Source organism: Cheilinus undulatus, linkage group 16 (genome assembly GCF_018320785.1).
Source record: "Cheilinus undulatus linkage group 16, ASM1832078v1, whole genome shotgun sequence".
NCBI lineage: Eukaryota > Metazoa > Chordata > Actinopteri > Labriformes > Labridae > Cheilinus > Cheilinus undulatus.
The window spans coordinates 36,776,219-36,796,400 of NC_054880.1; the positions used below are offsets into that span (position 1 = coordinate 36,776,219).

Genomic DNA, 20,182 nt, shown 5'->3' on the forward strand with positions numbered 1-20,182 from the left:
TTCACTGAAACTATCAACTGGGTGTATAAATCTTAAAAGAGGTTCACTGAGTTTTTATTTTCAGGGAATGGTTCATCTTCAGAAAGTCAGATATTTTTTAAATACAAAAATTTTTAGGTTTTGTGTTGTGGTAAATTCTTAAAAAGGAATTTGTTTGCAAAAATTGTGAATTGTGTTTGTCGTACATTTGCTGTACATGTTTTTACATGTGGATTCGTACAATGAGGGGCAGGGTTAGGTAAAAGATATTTTCATGTACCAAAGGAGGGCTTCATAGAAAAAGATGGAAACCATTGAGCTGAAGTAAGTGAAATCAAAGTCGCACCTGCGCAGGTCATCTACAGCTGTCTAGGGCTGTAGTCAACCAAAGAAAAACTTGGTCAACCAAACTCGCACCCAGGCACCAATTAATCGATTAATTGTTCAGGTAAAAAAAAAAAACAAATTCATTAATTAAAAAAATTTACCTCTTTGGGGACTAATTCAATCCATCCAGGCTCCTCACTGCACCTGCTTGGTACTCTAAATGATCCCTAAATGAACGTAACAAGCCTTTTGAAGCATTTGCCGACCAGGGTGATCTTGGTTGAACTAAAGCTTTTCGACCAATCAATCGACCAATCATAAAGCTGTCAGCCCAACAGCTGTCAGGCAACAGGATATTGTGTATACATGGCTTTTTTTAGGAGTTCTCCAGGTAGCAACACCGGACACTGAAATACCCTGGTTTCTGAAGACATATACATGCCAAAACAGAAACCAGGATACTCAAAAAATCTGACAGAAACTGGGATACTAAAGTCCATGTAAACACATGCTGCGTTTCCGTTACCCTTTGAAATGCTCAAAATCTAAACAGTGCAATAAAAAAAACTGGTAATAGAAACAGCTGAATTTCAAATAACTTCTCAAATATAGCTAAAAAGTTTTTGAGGAGGTTTTTCAGACATTTCAATTTAGGGATATATTGCAAAAGTGGAAATACTGTTTCTGCATTTACAAGTCACTGGACATAACGTACGGTGTCACATGACCAATTCACTCTGAGACAACATGGCACAATACGTGTGGACAGAAGAGGAGACGAGACTTTTCTCAACATCATACTTGTACCCTTATGCGTGGCTTTTGCCATACGTACGGACTTTGCCTCTGAACTATCATCTGTTGCCTTCGTCTTTTGTTCAAAAATATCAAGGCAACCACTGTAGCTGTAATCATGACCGTACCAACACGCAAGCATCCAACTTCCTTGCAGGGGTTTTACGATAATTGCGAAACTCATGCCCAAAACTACCTTCAGTGCAATTGTAGCCTACTTGGTCAAAATTTAAGAAATATCGCTTTTATTGTATTTTGGGAGAAACTGTAATGAAAATCCAGCTACATTCAGTGAGTGTTGTGGTTGGCCACATGTGTGCCCGTCGGGAGCGAAACTTTCAGAAACATGGTTCCAAAAAATGACTTTGCTCATGTGAACGCTTGTATTGACTCAACACATGCTTGAATACAAATAACTCCCTTTAAATTATTCGCATTTAAAAAAACACCCTTTATGTGCAAGGACCCAAATATCTACCAGAGATCTGTGACAATATTACAAGGAATTCCTTGGTTATTAATGCAGCGAAAACCTGTAGTGGCTGTAGCTCTGTTTTACCCTCTCTGTCCTATAAACTGAAAACTTCCTCATTTTTTTGGCCTCTCTGTGGATTTTAGCCATGAAATGTAATTTAAGGAGTTTATGAATCCAGAGTTTTCTTTTATTATTGAGTGACAGAAAAACAAAATCAAGTTCACTGCTTGATATCTTATTGTCTTATCTTGGACTGCAGGTTTTTTTGTTGTTGTTGTTGTTTTGTGCAGGCAAAACACATTGAAAAAAAATTGCAATTTTGCAACGATCAAAACTCATTAAGACGTTAGGGTAATAAAAACATAATATTTACTCTCTTTTCTTTTTCCACAGATGTCACTAGCTGTAAGAAGAGCCTTATGCTTGATGCTCCTTGCTGTTGGCCTGGTCTGCTCTGTCCTGACAGTCATGGTGTATTTTCAGCCTCCATCCAAGGTTTGCCAATCTACGACCGTTGAAGTGTACCCTCGGGAATTTGTGAATCCAAATGAAAAGCCCATAGTCCTGCTGTGGTTTTGGCCTATTGGTGTGAAGTTTGATCTCAAAACTTGTGCTACACACTTCAACGTCACCAGCTGTGTTCTGACAGCTGACAGAACCCTCTACAGCAAAGCTCAGGGAGTCATTTTCTACCATAAAAACGTAGACAGGAATCTGCAGAACATGCCCAAGGGTCCACGTCCTCCTTTTCAGAAGTGGATTTGGTTCAACGTGGAATCTCCAAGGAACACATGGAGGATAGAGAAAACGGACAGTATATTCAACCTGACGTTGAGCTACACAAGAGATGCTGACATTGTGGTGAGGAATGAAGTCACCATCAGAGACACTGAAAACACAGAGCCCATTGTTCTACCCAAGAAGGACAAGCTGGTTTGTTGGATTGTCAGCAACAGTAATCCATCAACAGGAACATCAACAAGAGAAAAATACTATAAGGAATTGTCCAAGCACATACCTATCAACCTTTATGGTGGCGCTTATTCAGGGCACTGGTTGGGTTATGACCAGTATTATCCCACCATTGGTAGCTGTAAGTTTTACCTCTCCTTTGAGAACTCGCTCCACAAAGACTACATCACTGAGAAGATCAACGGGCCCCTCGTGGCAGGGACTATCCCTGTAGTTTTGGGTCCTCCAAGAGCAAACTATGAACAGTTTTATCCCTCTGATGCCTTCATTCATGTGAATGATTTCCCCGATCATAAAGCTCTGGCTGAGTTTCTCCTCCGTCTGGACAAAAACGATACAGAGTACATGCGTTACTTTGAGTGGAGGAAGTACTACTCCGTCACCCCTCACCTCCTCTCAACCCAGAATGAATTCATTCATCCCGTCTGCCTCGCCTGTGAGCACATTTCAAGAGACCGAAATTTCCATGTGGTTACTGAACTTTATAAATGGTACTTTACACAAAATAGTAAATAAAGCCAAACAGGCCTCTGTTTACAGATTTTGTACAACTTAGCTTGCAATCACTGCAGTGATATAAATTTGTCATTACAATCAAAAGACCCATTATTGCAATAGTTTGATTTTAAGATTGTACTGATGACTTTTGAAGCTCTTATGGGTTTAGCCCCAGGTTGTATTTCTGAGATGCTGACCTGCTATGATCCACCACGCAGTCTTGGTAGTGTACATGTTCCATTAAAAGTTATTGTCTTCTCACTTCTCTGTTCTTGATGCCTTTTGGACTGTTTGTTAATATGATGTGAGGACTGTGTCCACTGAGGGCAGGTGCCAAGTCCTGCTGGAAAAGGAAATCAGTATCTGTATAAAGCTTCTCAACAGATGGAAGCATGAAGGTCTGTAAAATCTCTTTGTAGATGGCTGACAGCGCTGACTCTGGACTTTATAAAGACCAGTGAACCAACAGCAGATGACATGGCACCTCAAACCATCTCTAACTGTGGATCACCAGACTTCAAGCACCTGTGCCTCTCTGATCTTCCTTCAGTCTCTGGAACCTTGCTTTACAAATAAAATAATTCACCTGAAAACAGGACTTTGGACCAGGGCTGGTTCTGGGCATAGGCTTTATTTACACCTTAATTTGTGCTTACGAGTTTGTACATTGTGGGAACATGATATATAATGCATACCTATTATACATCAAAGCAAATTTATAAAAAGAAAGAGATGAAAGACAATTATAAATCAATAAAAACACAGATGGACAAAAATACATTCAAATAAAACAGGACGTAACATGACAAGACTAAGTGGACATGAGTAAACAAGCAGAATAATGTAAATCATTTAAAACTTAAGGTACGAGCTGGATTTTGTGAATCATTTGGCTTTGCTATCAAGAAAAGTAGGACAGAAAAATATGCTAATGATAAGAAGGACGAGAAACAGGAATAAAAATAATAATCAGCCATCAGAAAAGGTACTTGCATGGACGACAGCAAATATGTAAATACAACAAAGAGAATTTAGATACACAGATACACTCTTCAGTTCATAAATTCAGGTATTAGTGCACACACATAAATAACAGTTACAGGAACATAAAGAGATCAAACTTGGAGGTGCTGCAAAAAGGGGGATCAAGTTTTCTCAAATGATGGGATATTGCTTTTTAGGCCATTCATTTTTCCAGATTTGAGTGGTCTGTGAGTAAACTGAACCAGTGGGTTATGGATATTTTAGTTTGTTTTTCCAGTTTTAGAGTATGACTTTCTTTGCAATAGTTAATGACATTAATATGAATGGTATATACAGGGATTTGGTATGGTTAATGTAGTAGAGCAGTGATGGGGCAGTGAGGGATGCTGAGGCTGAGGACCTCGGACAGCCTGATCATGACCTCTGACCTAAAGTTTTGAATGTATGGGCAGATCCAGAGGGCATCAAAGTAGACATCAGTTGTGGTTGGACAGTGGGAGCATGCGCTGGTTTTGCTGAAGCCCACTCGGAAGAGTTTGTGAGTGATGTGTGCTCTGTGGAGGACTTTATACTGTCTTAGTTGGAGTTTGGAGTAAACAGACGTAGAGAAGGTGTTACATATGGATTACCAGTCGAAATCTATAGGGATGCTGTGGATGTCTGTGGTCCATTTGTCTGTGGGGATTGATCTGGGATAGGGTCTTTTGGAGTTCATAGTTTTAATCTAGTTTTAGCTGAAAACTCAAAAACATTTCAGTCCAGTTTTACTCCATAAAAGTCCTTACATTTTAGTTTCACTTTTGGTCACAACAGTTTTCTCTCTAGAACTCATGCTTTACATCTATTTCATATTGCTAATTAAGTCAACAATTCCCTTTTAAAACAGCTGCATCACTATCAGAGTTCACATGACTTCACACACCCAGACACACCTGCTCCTCTGGCTTTTCCCTCTGGTTGTTTTGATATACAGCAGGTTAGACACACAGTGGAAAATATCACAGAATCTGAATGTCTGCCATGTTTAACTCATTGAGTGCCAGCCTTTTTAGAAAATGCAAAGTGGCTTGTGCCAGCGTTTTTGGCCATTTTGAGTCATCTTTCAAGATCCACAGAATATTTTGTTCTATGACTCTGGAAACACCAAATAGCTCAAATAAAAGAAGAAACTCTCTGTTTCATCATGGAAAAAACTGTTGCACCTTGTTCCATTCTTGATTTATCTTAAGTTGAATAGAGGCTAGTTTCACCAAAAAGACCACTTTTTTCTAGAAAGCTGAGAAAAATGCATTTTTGTGAGTCTGCCAAGCAAAACAGCGATTTGAATGTTATAATTTTGCCTTCAATGACATCAAAGAGATCCGAAAATTGTATTACAAATGTTATTTTATTGTAAAATAAATAACAATGCTTCCAGTCACTGTCATGCCATTCACACTCTGGAACTGGACGGCCTCCACGTCCTCCTCTGCTTGCATGTCCCCTGGCACTGCCTGTAAATTACAGAATATAAAATATGTTTTATATATATATATATATATATAATCTATAATATAGAATTTTTTTGTTCTTACCTCTTTTTCTGCCAACAGACGGTGTTGTAGAACTACCTGGGGCTTGCTCTTCTCTCAAGTCTGCTTCTGAAATCACAGGAGCATGATTGATGGTTTCATTCGATAAATTTGGCTGAATAATCAGTGGGTTCCTAACATTAACTTACCTCCATCGCTCTTGGCAGCGATTCCTCAGAGTCTGGGTTGGAAAAGTCCGTCTCTGAAGTGTCATTGCTGTATCCATCCAGCTGGCAAGAGGCAGCTTTTTCCTCCAACGCACGGGGGAGACCTCGCGGCATTCTTTAGCCTCTTGGCTGGCCGAGGCAGATCAATGAACGCACCGATCCCTGGATTCGCTGTCATTAAGTTTAGTGTCAGTTTCAGTGAGTAAGCGATTTCTCAGGCAAAAGTTTAAAGATTCTTCCAGTGTCTTTTTTAGAACTTTTAGCTTAGATTACCTCCGATCGCTCTGCTCTTTGACCCCAGGGTCTCCGCCTCTTATCTCTGTGGCTTTGATCTACCATCTCTTCCGTGTTCTGACCATAGACATCCGACTACATATCCCAGAAGCCCCAGTTTACTTCAACAAATTCTGGAAAACTGAGTGTGAAATGAAACAAGCAGGTTAAGATTTAAATGGAACAGGAACTGAAACTCTCTCATGGCTATTATGATAAACATTACTCTATGATTGGCAGACATCCTCAGAATTAACCCTCTGGGACCCTTGAGCGCATTTTACGCGCTTTTCACTTTTCATTTTTTGATAACTTTGGCTGAGTTTATGCATTTGGCATGAATTTTGGTAAGATTGTGTATTTTTGTTTGATCTTTTAATTTCCAGCTCGGCTCCAACAGTAAGACTAAAATACACTTTGTATGAGCAATTGTTACACTTGGAACCTTTAGTGCATAAACTGCGCTCCTCATATTGTCGCTATTAAAAAAATGATACATTTAAATTTGATTCTTCTTTCATGGAGCTCATTTTTTTCAGCTACATCAGACCTAAATATTGATACCAAATAGTTTGAATTTTTAACAATTGTAACCTTTGGAATGCCAGGTTTTTGTCATGATGGTACCATGTTTTCAGATGGAAAAAACAGAAAATATGAATTATTTTCAATATACTACATGCAAAGTAGATTTTTTTGTTTTGGGATATTGGAGCCTGGGATAAGTCTACAATTAGCAGCAAAGTTGATTTTCATGCATTATTATTTTTTATGCAGTGACAAATACTCACACTTGGGACCTTTAGCGCGTAAAATGTGCCATTTAAACCCATTCAAACTATTTTTTTGTCTTTCTGCCATGAAAGCATAATTCATACATTTTATTATATGTGGGTGTCAGTCTGTTCTTTTACCTTTAAATTGATCATTTTTAGTAATCTCCACCCAATGGCATCATTATGACCATATTTGGCATATGGAGAAAAAACATGCTATATAACTATATATAACTTTGAAGTTGAATCTGAAATTGACCTTTGATCTTCTTCACTAAAACTACTTCAAACAGAATGAATAAAAACAGTGCCACTTGAAAGCCTTTGCTCATAATGCCGTAAGTTCATACATACACACACATGCATGCATGCAAGCATACCACTTCAGTAAATCAAAATATGGTGCATCTTCAAGCACATCAAAGATGTAGCAGAAACAGAAACAACAAACAACTGGAGCTTTTTGATGAGTTGTTTACACAACTGTGCCTGCAGCCCAAGTATATAAAAAGGCAACCTGTGGAACTGCTCATTTTCTTACCTATTCCTATTGTTTGCGGCTCCTGCCTCAACTGAAATGACTCAAATGCACATACATGCACAGTTAGTCTTAGGTGCTGTTCCTGGATGTTATTTAGCTAGTGTTGATGTTTCTGGTTCAATGTTCTTTGTTCAAAAAAAAATTTACCCCAAAAAAGTTGGAAATAATACAAATTTATAATACTTTTTTACCGCTACTGTATGAGGAGCGCATTTTATGCGCTAAAGTTCTCAAGTGTGAGTATTTGTCACGGCATAAAAAATAATAATGCATGAATATCAACTTTGCTGCTAATCATAGACATATCCCAGACTCTAGTACCCCAAAACAAAAAAATCTACTTTGCATGAAGTATATTGAAAATAATTCATATTTTCTGTTTTTTTCTATCTGAAAACATGGTACCATCATGACAAAAAACTGGCATTCAATAGGTTAAAATAGTTAAAAATTCAAACTATTTGGTATCAATATTTAGGTTTGGTATAGCTGAAAAAATGAGCTCCATTAAAGTAGAATGAAATATAAATGTATAATTTTTTTAATAGCGACAATATGAGGAGCGCATTTTATGCGCTAAAGGTCCCAAGTGTGAGTATTTGTCACGGCATAAAAAATAATAATGCATAAAAAAATCAACTTTCCTGCTAATTACTGACATGTCCCTGGCTTTTATGATTCAAAACAAAAAAAAATCTACTTTGCATGTAGTATATTGAAAATAATTCATTTTTTCTGTTTTTTACCTCTGAAAACATGGTACCATCATGACAAAAACCTGGCATTCCAAGGGTTAAAATCTTTTAAAATTCAAGAATCTTTGATGTCAATATTCAGGCCTGATGTAGCTGGAAAAAAATGAGCTCCATTAAAGTCGAATAAAATATAAATGTATATATTTTTTAATAGTGACAATATGAGGAGCGCATTTTAAGAGCTAAAGGTCCCAAGTGTAACAAATATTTGAACCGTCCCGGAGGGTTAAAGTGCAAATACTTCAACTGTTCTGATTGAAAACAAACCGAAAAAGCATCAAGGATCAAGAAGTGTAAGTTAGATATAGAGAGACAAGGCCGCCACTAAGGGGGGAAAAAGGGGAGAGTTTTCTGTGGCCCCACCAAACTAGGGTCCCACGGAGTCAGCAAAATCATAATCCATTGTAAAGTAAAGCTGTGATAACCACATTTGACTTTCTTTTACCTGAATAACAACCATTCTCATCAAAGCTTCCATAAGTTCCAAAAGTTTCCATAGAAAGTGGCATTTAAAAAAAAAACAAGACTGAACTGATAAATGTTTAACATGCATTATATTTGCTAACAATGGCTTACAGGTGGACTTCTTTTGGAGTCGTTTTAATAGCTGTAGGATGTTTGTTAAAAAGAAAAAAATAAAAATACAGTAAAAAAGAAAACTTTCTCAAAATACCACAACTCTTTTCCTCTAGATGTTTTCCTCTGCAAATATTTTGAATTTGATCATGGTTCTGGGGGCCGCATGGGAAGATATGGGGGGCCTGATATATTGCCCCCCGGGCCACCAGTTGATGTTCACTGCTATAGGCTATTCACAAAGAGATTGCATGTGCATGGGTGAAGCAGACAGTATACAGCAAGGGTTCTCGAAGTTTTGATAGCTGAGGGCCAATATAGGAATCCAACGTTGAACTGAGGGCTGCCGAAGGCAAAAAAAAAAACAATGGAAAAAAACCCAGCAAAAAATCCCACTTGTAATCATTTTAATGACCAGGTTGCATCTCTACAGTTTACATTTATTGGTCTGCATCCAGTAATGTGCAATAAACACATTTTAATTAATAAAAGAGGCTAAACCTGGAAACACTTGAGAAAACCTTGAGAAACGTTGTAATGCACACAAAATCCCTAGGGTTTTCTGCCCTCTACAGTCAAATTTGGGATATAACAGTCCTGTGTGCAGTCCATTTCAGAATATATGTAAAAACTTATTTACAACAGTCAGTCTCAGTGTGCCTTGCTTCCTGTCTTAACAATTGCGGACCGCCAGAAATGTTTCTGCGGGCCGCCATTGACTCGCAGGCCGCACTTTGAGAACCCATGTTCTAAATCAGTGGTACTCAACCTTATTCTACCAAAGAGCCACACTGTCTAGAAAAAAATTTAGCGAGGGCCACAATTCAAACCCGAAATGTAAGGTAGATAATAGATCAGTTAATCTGTAGTTGAAATGAAATTAATCTGTGGATTGGTGGATAATTATGAGGTTAAATGGATGCAAATGTCTGCATAGTGTCAGAAGAACCAATCTGTCACTGATAATGACCATATATTTATTTTATTTATCACTGACATCAGGCTAAAACCTTGTATCTCATTTTTTCATGATTTTAATTTGTTTTTATAAATCATATTTATATCATTTTATAAATTATAAACTTTTCATTCCCTGAAAAGTGATCATTTTGGAGATACCAATCTTTGGCCCAACACCAGCATTATGAAAGTTTCACCTGGCCTAAAGATTTTTTTAGATATTAGAATGAGCTGAGTTTGAGCTCTGAGATGCTTTTCAAAGAAAATGATGAATGATGGTTGGATATTGGGGTTTTTATATCTCACATTGAAGCATTTACTGGAGTTCTGGGGCTTTATTAACATAAAAGAGATGCTTTCTAATTTTTTTCCACTCAATATTAATTCTTTAGTAAAAGGGGGAGGGGCCTCATATTGGTCTTTGCCCTGGGCCTCCAAATGACTAAAACCAGCCCTGCCTCACACCTGCAGCTCGCCAGATACATCGTTTCACTCTGCTTTATTTTGGAGCTTTGGTTTTATATTTCTGCTCTTTTGACAATACTTTTGATCATTAGTGCATTAAATATCAAATAAAACACCCACGTTTGGACAACTTTCACTCGATATTAGATATGACGTTATCTCCACGTGTGATCCTGTGAGTTATGCTCGTTGATGACGCACATCGGCGTAATTGTCATAAGATCTAGGTGTGAGAGAGCATCAGCAGGCGGTGCTGGAGAAAAGTTAAAATGAAGAAATGGGAAGCTTCAATTTGAACATAAGACAGCAGACCTCAAAGCAGAGGTTGCGCTGGACTTTATTTTGTTGTCCATCACTCCTTTACAGCACACACACTCATGAGTCACAGCGCAAAGACAAGCTGAAGAGATGGAGAACAACTTTTTAATTCTGTCTCTGTTATGACCTGTGAGTAGGTTACAAACGTATGCCTTTATCTGGTATACTTCCATGACTTATATCATGGAAACCACGGTGTTAAAGTGAGGTTTTAGAGAGAGAGAGAGAGAGAGAGAGAGAGAGAGGGTGGGGGTGAGCGAGCAAGAGAATAAAGCAGCAGGCGCTAATCTGAATCATCATTCACCCAACTCTGGCATATTTCCATGGTTGATATCCACATGATAAATGAGCAAACTTTGGTGTTTAAAGTGAGGTGGAAGCAGCGGGAACTGTTTTGATTCACCGGTCACCTAGGACACATACGAAATTTCACATAAAATTGAACCTGTTACGAAAAGACAATGTCGGCATCAGTGTGTAGACATGATCAGAACAACATGAAACAGGCTCACTGTGCAAAGACCTCTGCATGCTGACCTGTGTACTGAAACATCTGCAGGCTGCAGCAGCCTCTCTGTGCTGTCAGCACAGAGACGCGCTTTCATTAATCTACGATGTCGACGTCAGTGAGAGAGCCCACTGGGTACAAGATTTTTAATAGATTAAATAACCTCCTTGACAGTCCATGTGTGCAAAATGGAAAAGGTGCATCTGTCTGCGTGTGTGCACTGAGATGCAGGCTCATCCTCATCATTCCAGTCCATCAAAATGACGGAGAGCCTTCAAAATTCATCCGTTAACAAATACTCAGTCAATGCGACCTCTGCCTCAATGAATGAGCTTGCTGAAGACGCACCACCTGCGGACTTCCTCTGCACTCTGCTCTTACACACGCTCCTCCGTCGAGCACATCCGACAGTAATGATATATGGATTTAAAATAATAATTATTTAGATTTGGAAGTTAAAGCCCGTCTTCTTCGTGTAGGAAGCAGATTTATTGATGTGACTTACCATGAATCTTTACTTGATTGAAGTGTTTACCTTCATAAATGTTTTTAGTTAAAGGGTTTTTTTGGGGTTTTTTTTCAAGTAAGCCTTAAAAGAGTCAAATCTGCCATGTTTCAGCACAAGGGACAGCTCATTAAGACACTCATACACTCGCATAAATATCACTAAACTTTCACAACACAAAAACCCACTTTTTCAGTTGAAATAGTTATTTATAAAAAATGTACTTGTCTCGCCATTTAGTGTTCAGTAGTAGATATTGATCTGTTATTCCATCAGAGCTTGTCTGCAGAAACAAAACTTGTCAGACTTGCCTTGTTTTCTGTTTCTTTTGTAAAGACCTTGTTCGAGCTTCTTTTCTACATCATTTGTTGACTCCATCATCCTGTAGCTAGGCTACATCCCAATCCCGCGTTTTTTTTTTTGTTTTTTTTTTTTTAAAGCCACCCATTCCCGCCCACAGCAAAGTTTAAACCGCCTACTCCCGTCACTCCCGCCAATCCCAACACAGCCCTCTCTACTCTCTACGCACTGTTCTTGAGCTAATCTGAAGGCCGCATGAAGTTTGGAGGTCTGTAGTGATTGACTCTGCAGAAAGTGGGCGACCTCTGCACACTATGCACCTCAGCATCTGCTGACCCCGCTCTGTCATTTTACATGACCTACAACTTAGTGGCTGAGTTGCTGTCGTTCCCAGTCACTTCTATTCTGTTATAACACCACTGACAGTTGACTGTGGAATATTTAGGTGCAAGGAAATTTCACGACAGGACTTGTTGCACAGGTGGCAGTGGCAGACTGGCCATCGGGAGCACATTTCTGGATGGCCTGGGTGCCGAACTGGCCTGCTCAGGGACCAAAGGGACACTCTGAAGGCTCGGACCGGGTCGCGCATGTTTTTTTTAATAAACAATCTGTCATGCGGCTCAGGGTATCTGCCTCAATGAAGCTCACACAGATTTAACAGCAGTGTAGGGCACAAACACATCCACTTCTCTCTTTTTCTGAGGCTCTCTACTGCAGAGTGCAGGCAGACACACACCATGTTGTGCCCTGGCCCCCCTCTACTACTGTAACGTCCCTCAATAAGCAGACGCCGCAACGTTAGTCAGTTTCGCTGCAACTTTATTTCTCAGAAGTGCGCGGGCTACTGTGGCCGTAGCCGCCACAAAAACAACAAACATTCCTTGCCGTGACGTCCTAGAATCTCGCTCGTCTCTCATCATGCGGCAAACTCTCGCGTCTCTCTAACTGATATGTTCACTGACACTCCGAAAATCTTACAACTCCGCCAACAGTCACACTCTGAACTGGCTACAATTTCTAATTTTAACACTGGACAGTGAACTTGCCATGAACAGCCCATTACACAACATAGAAAAATGGAGTGAGATCACCAATCTAAGATGAAAGGTGGAGCAGAAAGGGAGAGGCTCAAAAAATCAAAAGCACTGGCTACAGATGCAGCGAAGTGCTGTAAAATTACTAATAAGTTCATCAATAAAGGAGCAGGTAATACATTAAACACTAGCAGTGACAACAGACTCACAACCTTAGCCCATCCAGCACGACAAGCTTAATGAGGAGGGTAGTTACACTTTGTGGAAGCTAATGTGGCTAAAACTGACTTAATAAAACAAATGTTTTAAGTTTTAACAAAGGATATAGCAAATTTTAGAATATAGTTAACTTATGTAGACACAACATAATAAATTATATGAATATTGAAATCCTTGTCTTATATTATTTCATTTAACCTTTATTTAACCAGGTAAAATCCAATTGAGATTAAGAACATATTGGTTGTTATATGAAGATAGCCAATGCATATAAAAGATGTCAATTAGTGAATTTGAGTAGCTTGGAAGTTATGGGTGGCTTTTGGATTTTTCTTTACAAAAGTGGAGAAGAGAGCAGTGTCAGCATGGTCAGCAGTCAAGTGATTGGCACACCTGATTTCAATTATTTGGATGGTTGAGTGAATACTTTTGACACTAGAGTGTATCTAACATTTGATATTGCTTATGTCAATGTGATATTTCAGTTCTTAATTTTCTTAAATTTGCATCCAAGGTGAACATCATCAGTAAAATTATTCTTATAAAACTGGTTCAAAGCTGAACTAAGCCATTATTCTCTACTGATTGCTATCATCAGGTCTGGCTTTCCCTCTAATTCAGTGCTTCCCAAACTGTGGGCTGGGGCCCACCATGTACTGCAAGCAGGCTGGGAGAGGTCATATCAATAAATAAAACTCATAAAACTAAAAAAAAAAAAAAAAACAGGTTTTAAATGACTAAAATAATTGATTAGATTTAATTTTAAAATTTCAAAAAGTTACAAAACCCAAGCAGAAGTTTTAAATCATGTCACCTTTTTATCATTTATTTTGTGTGATGTATACAACCAATGTCATGGTTTACCTGGTGCTGGATTAACTTATGACACTGTGAGACACTGAGTCATTACTGTTACCTGAGAAAAGTGTGCTGGGCTAAAAAGAGATGTTGATTGATTACAGAGATGAATATTAGAAAAGAAAATTAAAGGAACATAATTAAAGCTGGTACATTTTTCTAGAAAGCCAGTTCGAGCTATGATACGATACAGGTTTTATGCTCTTCAAGTCCACCAAAGTCATTCCTTTTGTCTTCCTCTCTCAAGTCTATGAAACATTGTCACACCTATCTTTGACTCCTGTGTGTCTGTTGAGAGACGACAGATTTCCCCATCCCTGCCATCAGTGTTTGTTTTAAAGGGCTACGTAAACCAAGGCGTAAGAAAGCAACAGCCCTGCGTAAAAGGTAAATAGTTTGATGCTGAGTTAGTTAAATATTATTTTTTATGAGTGTTTTCTCTGTATAACAATGATTACCATTATAATAATGAGCCTAAACATAAAATGACAAGAGATGCAGCAGAATCACTGGGAGGATCTTGTGTAAGGCTGTAAAAGATTCCTCCTAATACAACAGGGTTTTCCTCCTGAACTCAGAGGGTTGGAGTCTTACATACTATTCCTGACAGGATTGCCTCACATTAAAGGCTCAAGCAACAGGGAGAGACATTCATGCTTATGCTCTGCAGAAAGGTAAAAACTTTTTATTGTTGTGATTAAAATCTCTCAAGACATAAAGAATAACGAATATATGTTGATGGGCAAAATAAACTGATACAGTGGCTTCATCACTGAATTATCTTATGAATAACAAACACTTAGATTTTTGTTTGTGTTTGTTTTTACTTTTTTAAATGATATATTTTGTATGCAGTAAGGCTTATCAACGGTGGCTTATTGTATTCACTTGGAAATAAAAAAAAGTCCTCCTGTTTTTACGAGATACTCCTTTCTCTGTTAATATCAAGCATTAAGAGAACAGGTCAGGTGAGCAGTTAGCTGACACAATTTGGCATGAAACATGTACCTGTTACCTACAACACATTAAAAGCCTACCTCACCTGTATTGACCCCACACCTCTACTTACTGGCTGATAAATGCAGCAACCAGTCATGCAGGAGAGCATCAGGAGAAATCCCGTTTTTACAAGATAGTATCTCGTAAAAACAGGAAAATCTGAAGTAAATAAATTCACGTTTTTACGAGACAGTATCTCGTAAAAACAGGAAATTCAATAATAAATGTAAAAAATCCTGTTTTTATGAGATAGTTATGTCGTAAAAACAGGAGGATTTTTTTTTTCAAGTGAATGCAATATGCCACCGTATATATCCCCATATTCATACTTATTTATCAAAGCAAAATTAACATTTTTTGTATATTCTACTAGAAAAAGGTTGTCAAAGCTTCATATGTCTGAGTTTTGACAGCTATGATCCTGATCTCATTCTATCAGACGTGGTAAATTCATGTGTCTTTGACGAGTTCAAGTCAAAATTCTCATGAAAACTGACAATGACAACACTGACCAAACAAACCTACTATGGCCACTTATCACTCTTACAATTGACCAGCACTGTATTTTATTAAAGTGACAGCTTGACAGTAACTTTCCAATAGTAGAAAAGAAATTAGTGGTTCTGAACCCTGATGACAGCTTGTGGTTATTTTGGTAAGGGTGTGACTTCCAGTGCCAGACTATGAGCTACCACTCTCCATTATCAAGAGATTCCAACCCTGATTTACACAAGTCCACGATACTGTTGGCACCCTTCAGTTAGAGGAAGAAAAACCCACACAGGTCACTGTAATGATAAATAAAAATGTACTCAAAATTAAATAAAAATCAGACAATGCTTTTGAATTGTGGTTCAAATGAATCATTTTTTAAAACAGACTAATGAAAATGGTCTGGACTAAACCCTAATAATTGATCAGCATCAGCTACATTCATCTGCATACGCGCTCATGTGCCATCTTGCTCAGGTTTTGCTTTTCGGCAAATGTAAGCAAGAACATGTTAAACATGGCAGAAATTCAGATTCTGTGTTATTTTCCACTGTGTCTAACCTGCTGTCTATCAAACCAACCAGAGGGAAAAGCCAGAGGAGCAGGTGTGTCTGGGTGTGTGAAGTCATGTGAACTCTGATAGTCATGCAGCTGTTTTAAAGGGGAATTGTTGACTTAATTAGCAGTATAAAATAGATGTAAAGCATGAGTTCTAGAGAGAAAACTGTTGTGACCAAAAGTGAAACTAAAATGTAAGGACTTTTATGGAGTAAAACTGGACTGAAATGTTTTTGAGTTTTCAGCTAAAACTAGATTAAAACTATGAAGTGAAAACAGGACTAAAATGTGACTAAAACTAAACATATTTTTGTCTAAAACTAAGACTAAATCTAAATGCAGCTGCCAAAATTAACACTCACTAAGGCCACTCAAACATACGATCGTATGTTTGGTTTTGTTTGTGCACTATTGCTGTAAACAGCTCCTCTAAACCTTTAGAATAAAAAAATTAAGAAATTCATACATTATTGAAACACATTAATGAAGACCACCCGAAAAGCTGGAATAGCTTAAAAATGATTGATAATTTAAAATAATTTGGCCCTACATTTTAGGTAGTGGGGACTCTTCTAGGACTCGAATGTGGGGTACGGGGATTGCACTTGGATTTTTCTTTGGTGACTCAGACTCGACTACAACACAGCTGTGTTACACAAGGCAGAGAAATCTTTCTTGCCTTTATATCAGAGATATTAAGTAGAGCTGTTGAGATATCAGAACTTTGAATTTGAGTAAGATACTAGCAAAAAAATTAAACAATATTGATACCAGTTTTTATGTCATGACAAATAAAATGATCTTCTGGACCTCCAAAATCTGCTTAAGTTAGTTATTGAAGTATCCTATCTGCAAATAAGAAAGGCTGACTTAACAGTTAACACCAAAAAATTTGACATAGAAAACTTCGTCAAGAAATTTGTGTTTGGTAAATTATGTCTCTGTTGTAAAAATGCTTCATGAAAATAAGTGTTGTACTGCTGGAAAATCTTGTTTATTTCCCTTTTAAATGGTGTCACAACTGTAAGGACCATGAATTTGTGGCTTGAGCAGCAGAGCTGAATGTGTGGGTTGCACCCATGAAAAATGTGCTGTCTTCTCTGCCACTGTCAAACAGCTTGCTCTGCCAAGAATTTCTTACGAGTGTTTCACACATCCATCATGAAAACCTACAATACTAAGCATTTTGGGAAAGGGCAGAGGATTTGAAAAAAAACTCAGAGTGTAATTGGATGAACACATCCAATCACATCTTTTCTGTCCCATCTTAATGGCCCAATCAGAGAAACAAAACATGTCGTAGCTGTGACCGAGGTGCGCGGTGCACAGCTACCAAGGCGTTACCAAGCGGCAACCTCCAGTCCTAAAAAATGAAGCCAATGCGGAAGTGCAAAAGATTGCTATACCGCAAGTGTCCACTTGAGGCTGGCTGCAGGAAAACCAGAAGTTCCGTCTGCACACATGTTAAACAGCCGGTTTTGACACACAAAATAAACTGGTTTACAGCCTGGTTCAAAACACCAAACGTGTCTCATTAGCTAGCGTCTTATTGTGCTCCCACTGTACGGGGGGTGAATTTTTTTTGTACCACCATCGTTTGGATTATATGTAGGATAAACCTCACTTCACGGTGATTGGCACGTCTCATTTGATTGACAGATAGCTCGGCAGGCAGGGGCTCCGTTCCTGTCAACCGGAATGCTAGCTAGCAGGCTGACAGGAAGTCGCACTTAGTGGGCGGGCTGTTAGGTTGATCCAAAGTTCGGTTGAGACCGCGATTTCAATATGGAAGCATCCACGGATTGGCTTCAAAAGTCGTTTGAGTCTGCCTATTGTAAGCAGACGAGTGACGTCACACGGGGTTTGTCCAATTCTTTCTACAGTCTATGGGCATAACGCAAACCATGGCGACTATTTACATGTCAGTACACAACTTTTGCCATTTTTGAAAATAAAAAAACTCTCTGCTGTTCTTTGTCCTTCTTTTAACCAAGAAATATTGTCAAGTTCTAATAAAACTGGTGCTTTAGCAGCACCCACGCTAAGCTCTTCTGCCATAATTGCACCAGCCTCTTGTTGCTGCTTGCTTACATAATGACTCCACTGCGCCAGAAAGTGCTGCCCCTTAACGCTGATTGGTCCTGTCACTTTCTAACCGGGCCCAAACAATTCAGACGGGAGCTGTGCAAGATGGATTCGTCAGTGAGGACCACGAAAACGGGCGTATCCATCTGCTTTGCAAGATTAGGTTCTGATGATAAAGAACAGACAGACATCTCGCACACTCCAGGGCTCCAAAAATATAATCATTCTCGCTGCTCGAAACGTCATGTTGGTCTCTTTTTCAGCTCAGCACCTACCCACCTAGGTTTGGATGAGTGTGTAGACTTTTCTTACTTTTTGTCTCAGGTTTTGATGATATCTAGATACTGTGTTTTTATAAGAATGGAGAAACCTGGTTTTTCATATCCCTGCATACATGAGATAAACTAGTAACCTGGTTTCTGATTAATTCTATCTGTGAAGCTATCAGTGATGTTGTTTTTACGACACAAAATGAGATATGTTTAAAATCAGAAAAATTGACAGGATGTGCCATGCAGGATGCTTACCCGAGTGCGGTAACTCATGGTGTGAGCAGTCATTCCCAGTCTCCACAGTAAACTACTCTCAAGTTTCATTCATGGCTAAAAAAAAAAAATCCTACTGTTCAGTTCAGCATTTTATCTAAATATAAGCATGTTTTCTTTAGAACAAATAAGTTTATTGAAGTCTTCTAAGAATTAATATATTTTTGCAGTTCAAGTCCAAGTCATTCTCAGCATTTTGGATTGGAGTGGGAAAGGAGTTGGTAGCTAGGAACAAAAGCCTTTGCCACACTTTTTCCTTTTGTATCATCCTACCTGTGTGAGGATGTTGCAAAAGGCTGTTAATCCGACACGTCAGATCTGGGAAAGCTTCAATAGGAAAAGTTTGAGAAAAGACGAGGATTTGAAAAAAACTTGGAGTGTGATTGGATGAATGTTCTGTCTATCACATCTCTACGGGCCAATCAGAGCAACAAATCACGTGACGTAGCTGCTGTTGAGCTGCATGTGCGCAGCTACTGAGGAATAACGCAAAACATGGTGACTATAAACGTGCGTACTCAACTTTTTGCGTTTTTGAAAAGAAAACAACTCATTGCTCTTCTTTGTTCTCCTTTTAACAGAGAAATGTTGTCAAGTTCTGATAAAACTGGCGCTTTAGCAGCATCCACGCTAATCTCTTCCTCCATAACTGCACCAGCTCTTGCTGCTGCTTGTTTACATCACGACTCTGCTGCGCCTGAAAGTACTGCCCCTTGACGCTGATTAGTCCTGTCACTTTCTAACCGGGCCCAAACGGTTCAAATGGGAGCTTTGCAAGATAGATTCGCCAGTGAAAAACAAGGAAACGGGCGTATCCATCTGCTTTGCAAGGTTAGAAAGGCTGTTGCATCTACAATACAAAATTAAATCATAGCTGGACATTGAAAATAAACTAAGAGGGGCAGTCTCAAAGCTGCACCCAAGACGAAAGAGATCTGTAGCACCAAATAAGCCTACAGTTTTCACTGAAACTATCAACTGGGTGTATAAATCTTAAAAGAGGTTCACTGAGTTTTTATTTTCAGGGAATGGTTCATCATCAGGGAGTCAGATATTTTTAAACACAAAAATTTTTAGGGTTTTCTGTTGTGGTAAATTTTTAAAAGGAATTTGTTTGCTAAAATTTTGAATTGTGTTTGTCGTACATTTACTGTACAAGTTTTTACATGTGGATACGTACAATGAGGGGCAGGGTTAGGTAAAAAATATTTTCATGTACCAAAGGAGGGCTTCATAGAAAAAGATGGAAACCATTGAGCTGAAGTAAGTGAAATCAAAGTTGCACCTGCGCAGGTCATCTACCGCTGTCAGACAACAGGATATTGTGTATACATGGCTTTCTTTAGGAGTTCTCCAGGTAGCAACACCGGACACTGAAATACCCTGGTTTCTGAAGACATATACATGCCAAAACAGACCCCAGGATACTCAAAAAATCTGACAGAAACTGGGATACTCAAGTCCATGTAAACACAACCTGTGTTTCCATTACCCTTAGAAATGCTCAAAATCTAAACAGTGCAATAAAAACTGGTAATAGAAACAGCTGAATTTCAAAAAAACCTCTCAAATATCACTATGAAGTGTTTACACTCTCATGAGGATTTTTTTTCTTTTTAGACGTTTCAATTTAGGGATATATCA

General features: G+C 38.6%; 1 protein-coding gene across 1 annotated transcript; it reads left to right on the forward strand.

Moving 5' to 3' along the window:
* Positions 1-2,002: 2,002 nt before the first annotated feature.
* Positions 2,003-3,064, forward strand: LOC121524203 (4-galactosyl-N-acetylglucosaminide 3-alpha-L-fucosyltransferase 9-like). Its single transcript, XM_041809477.1, has one exon. It carries the CDS (start codon positions 2,003-2,005, stop codon positions 3,062-3,064), a length of 1,062 nt encoding a protein of 353 aa, XP_041665411.1.
* Positions 3,065-20,182: the final 17,118 nt, after the last annotated feature.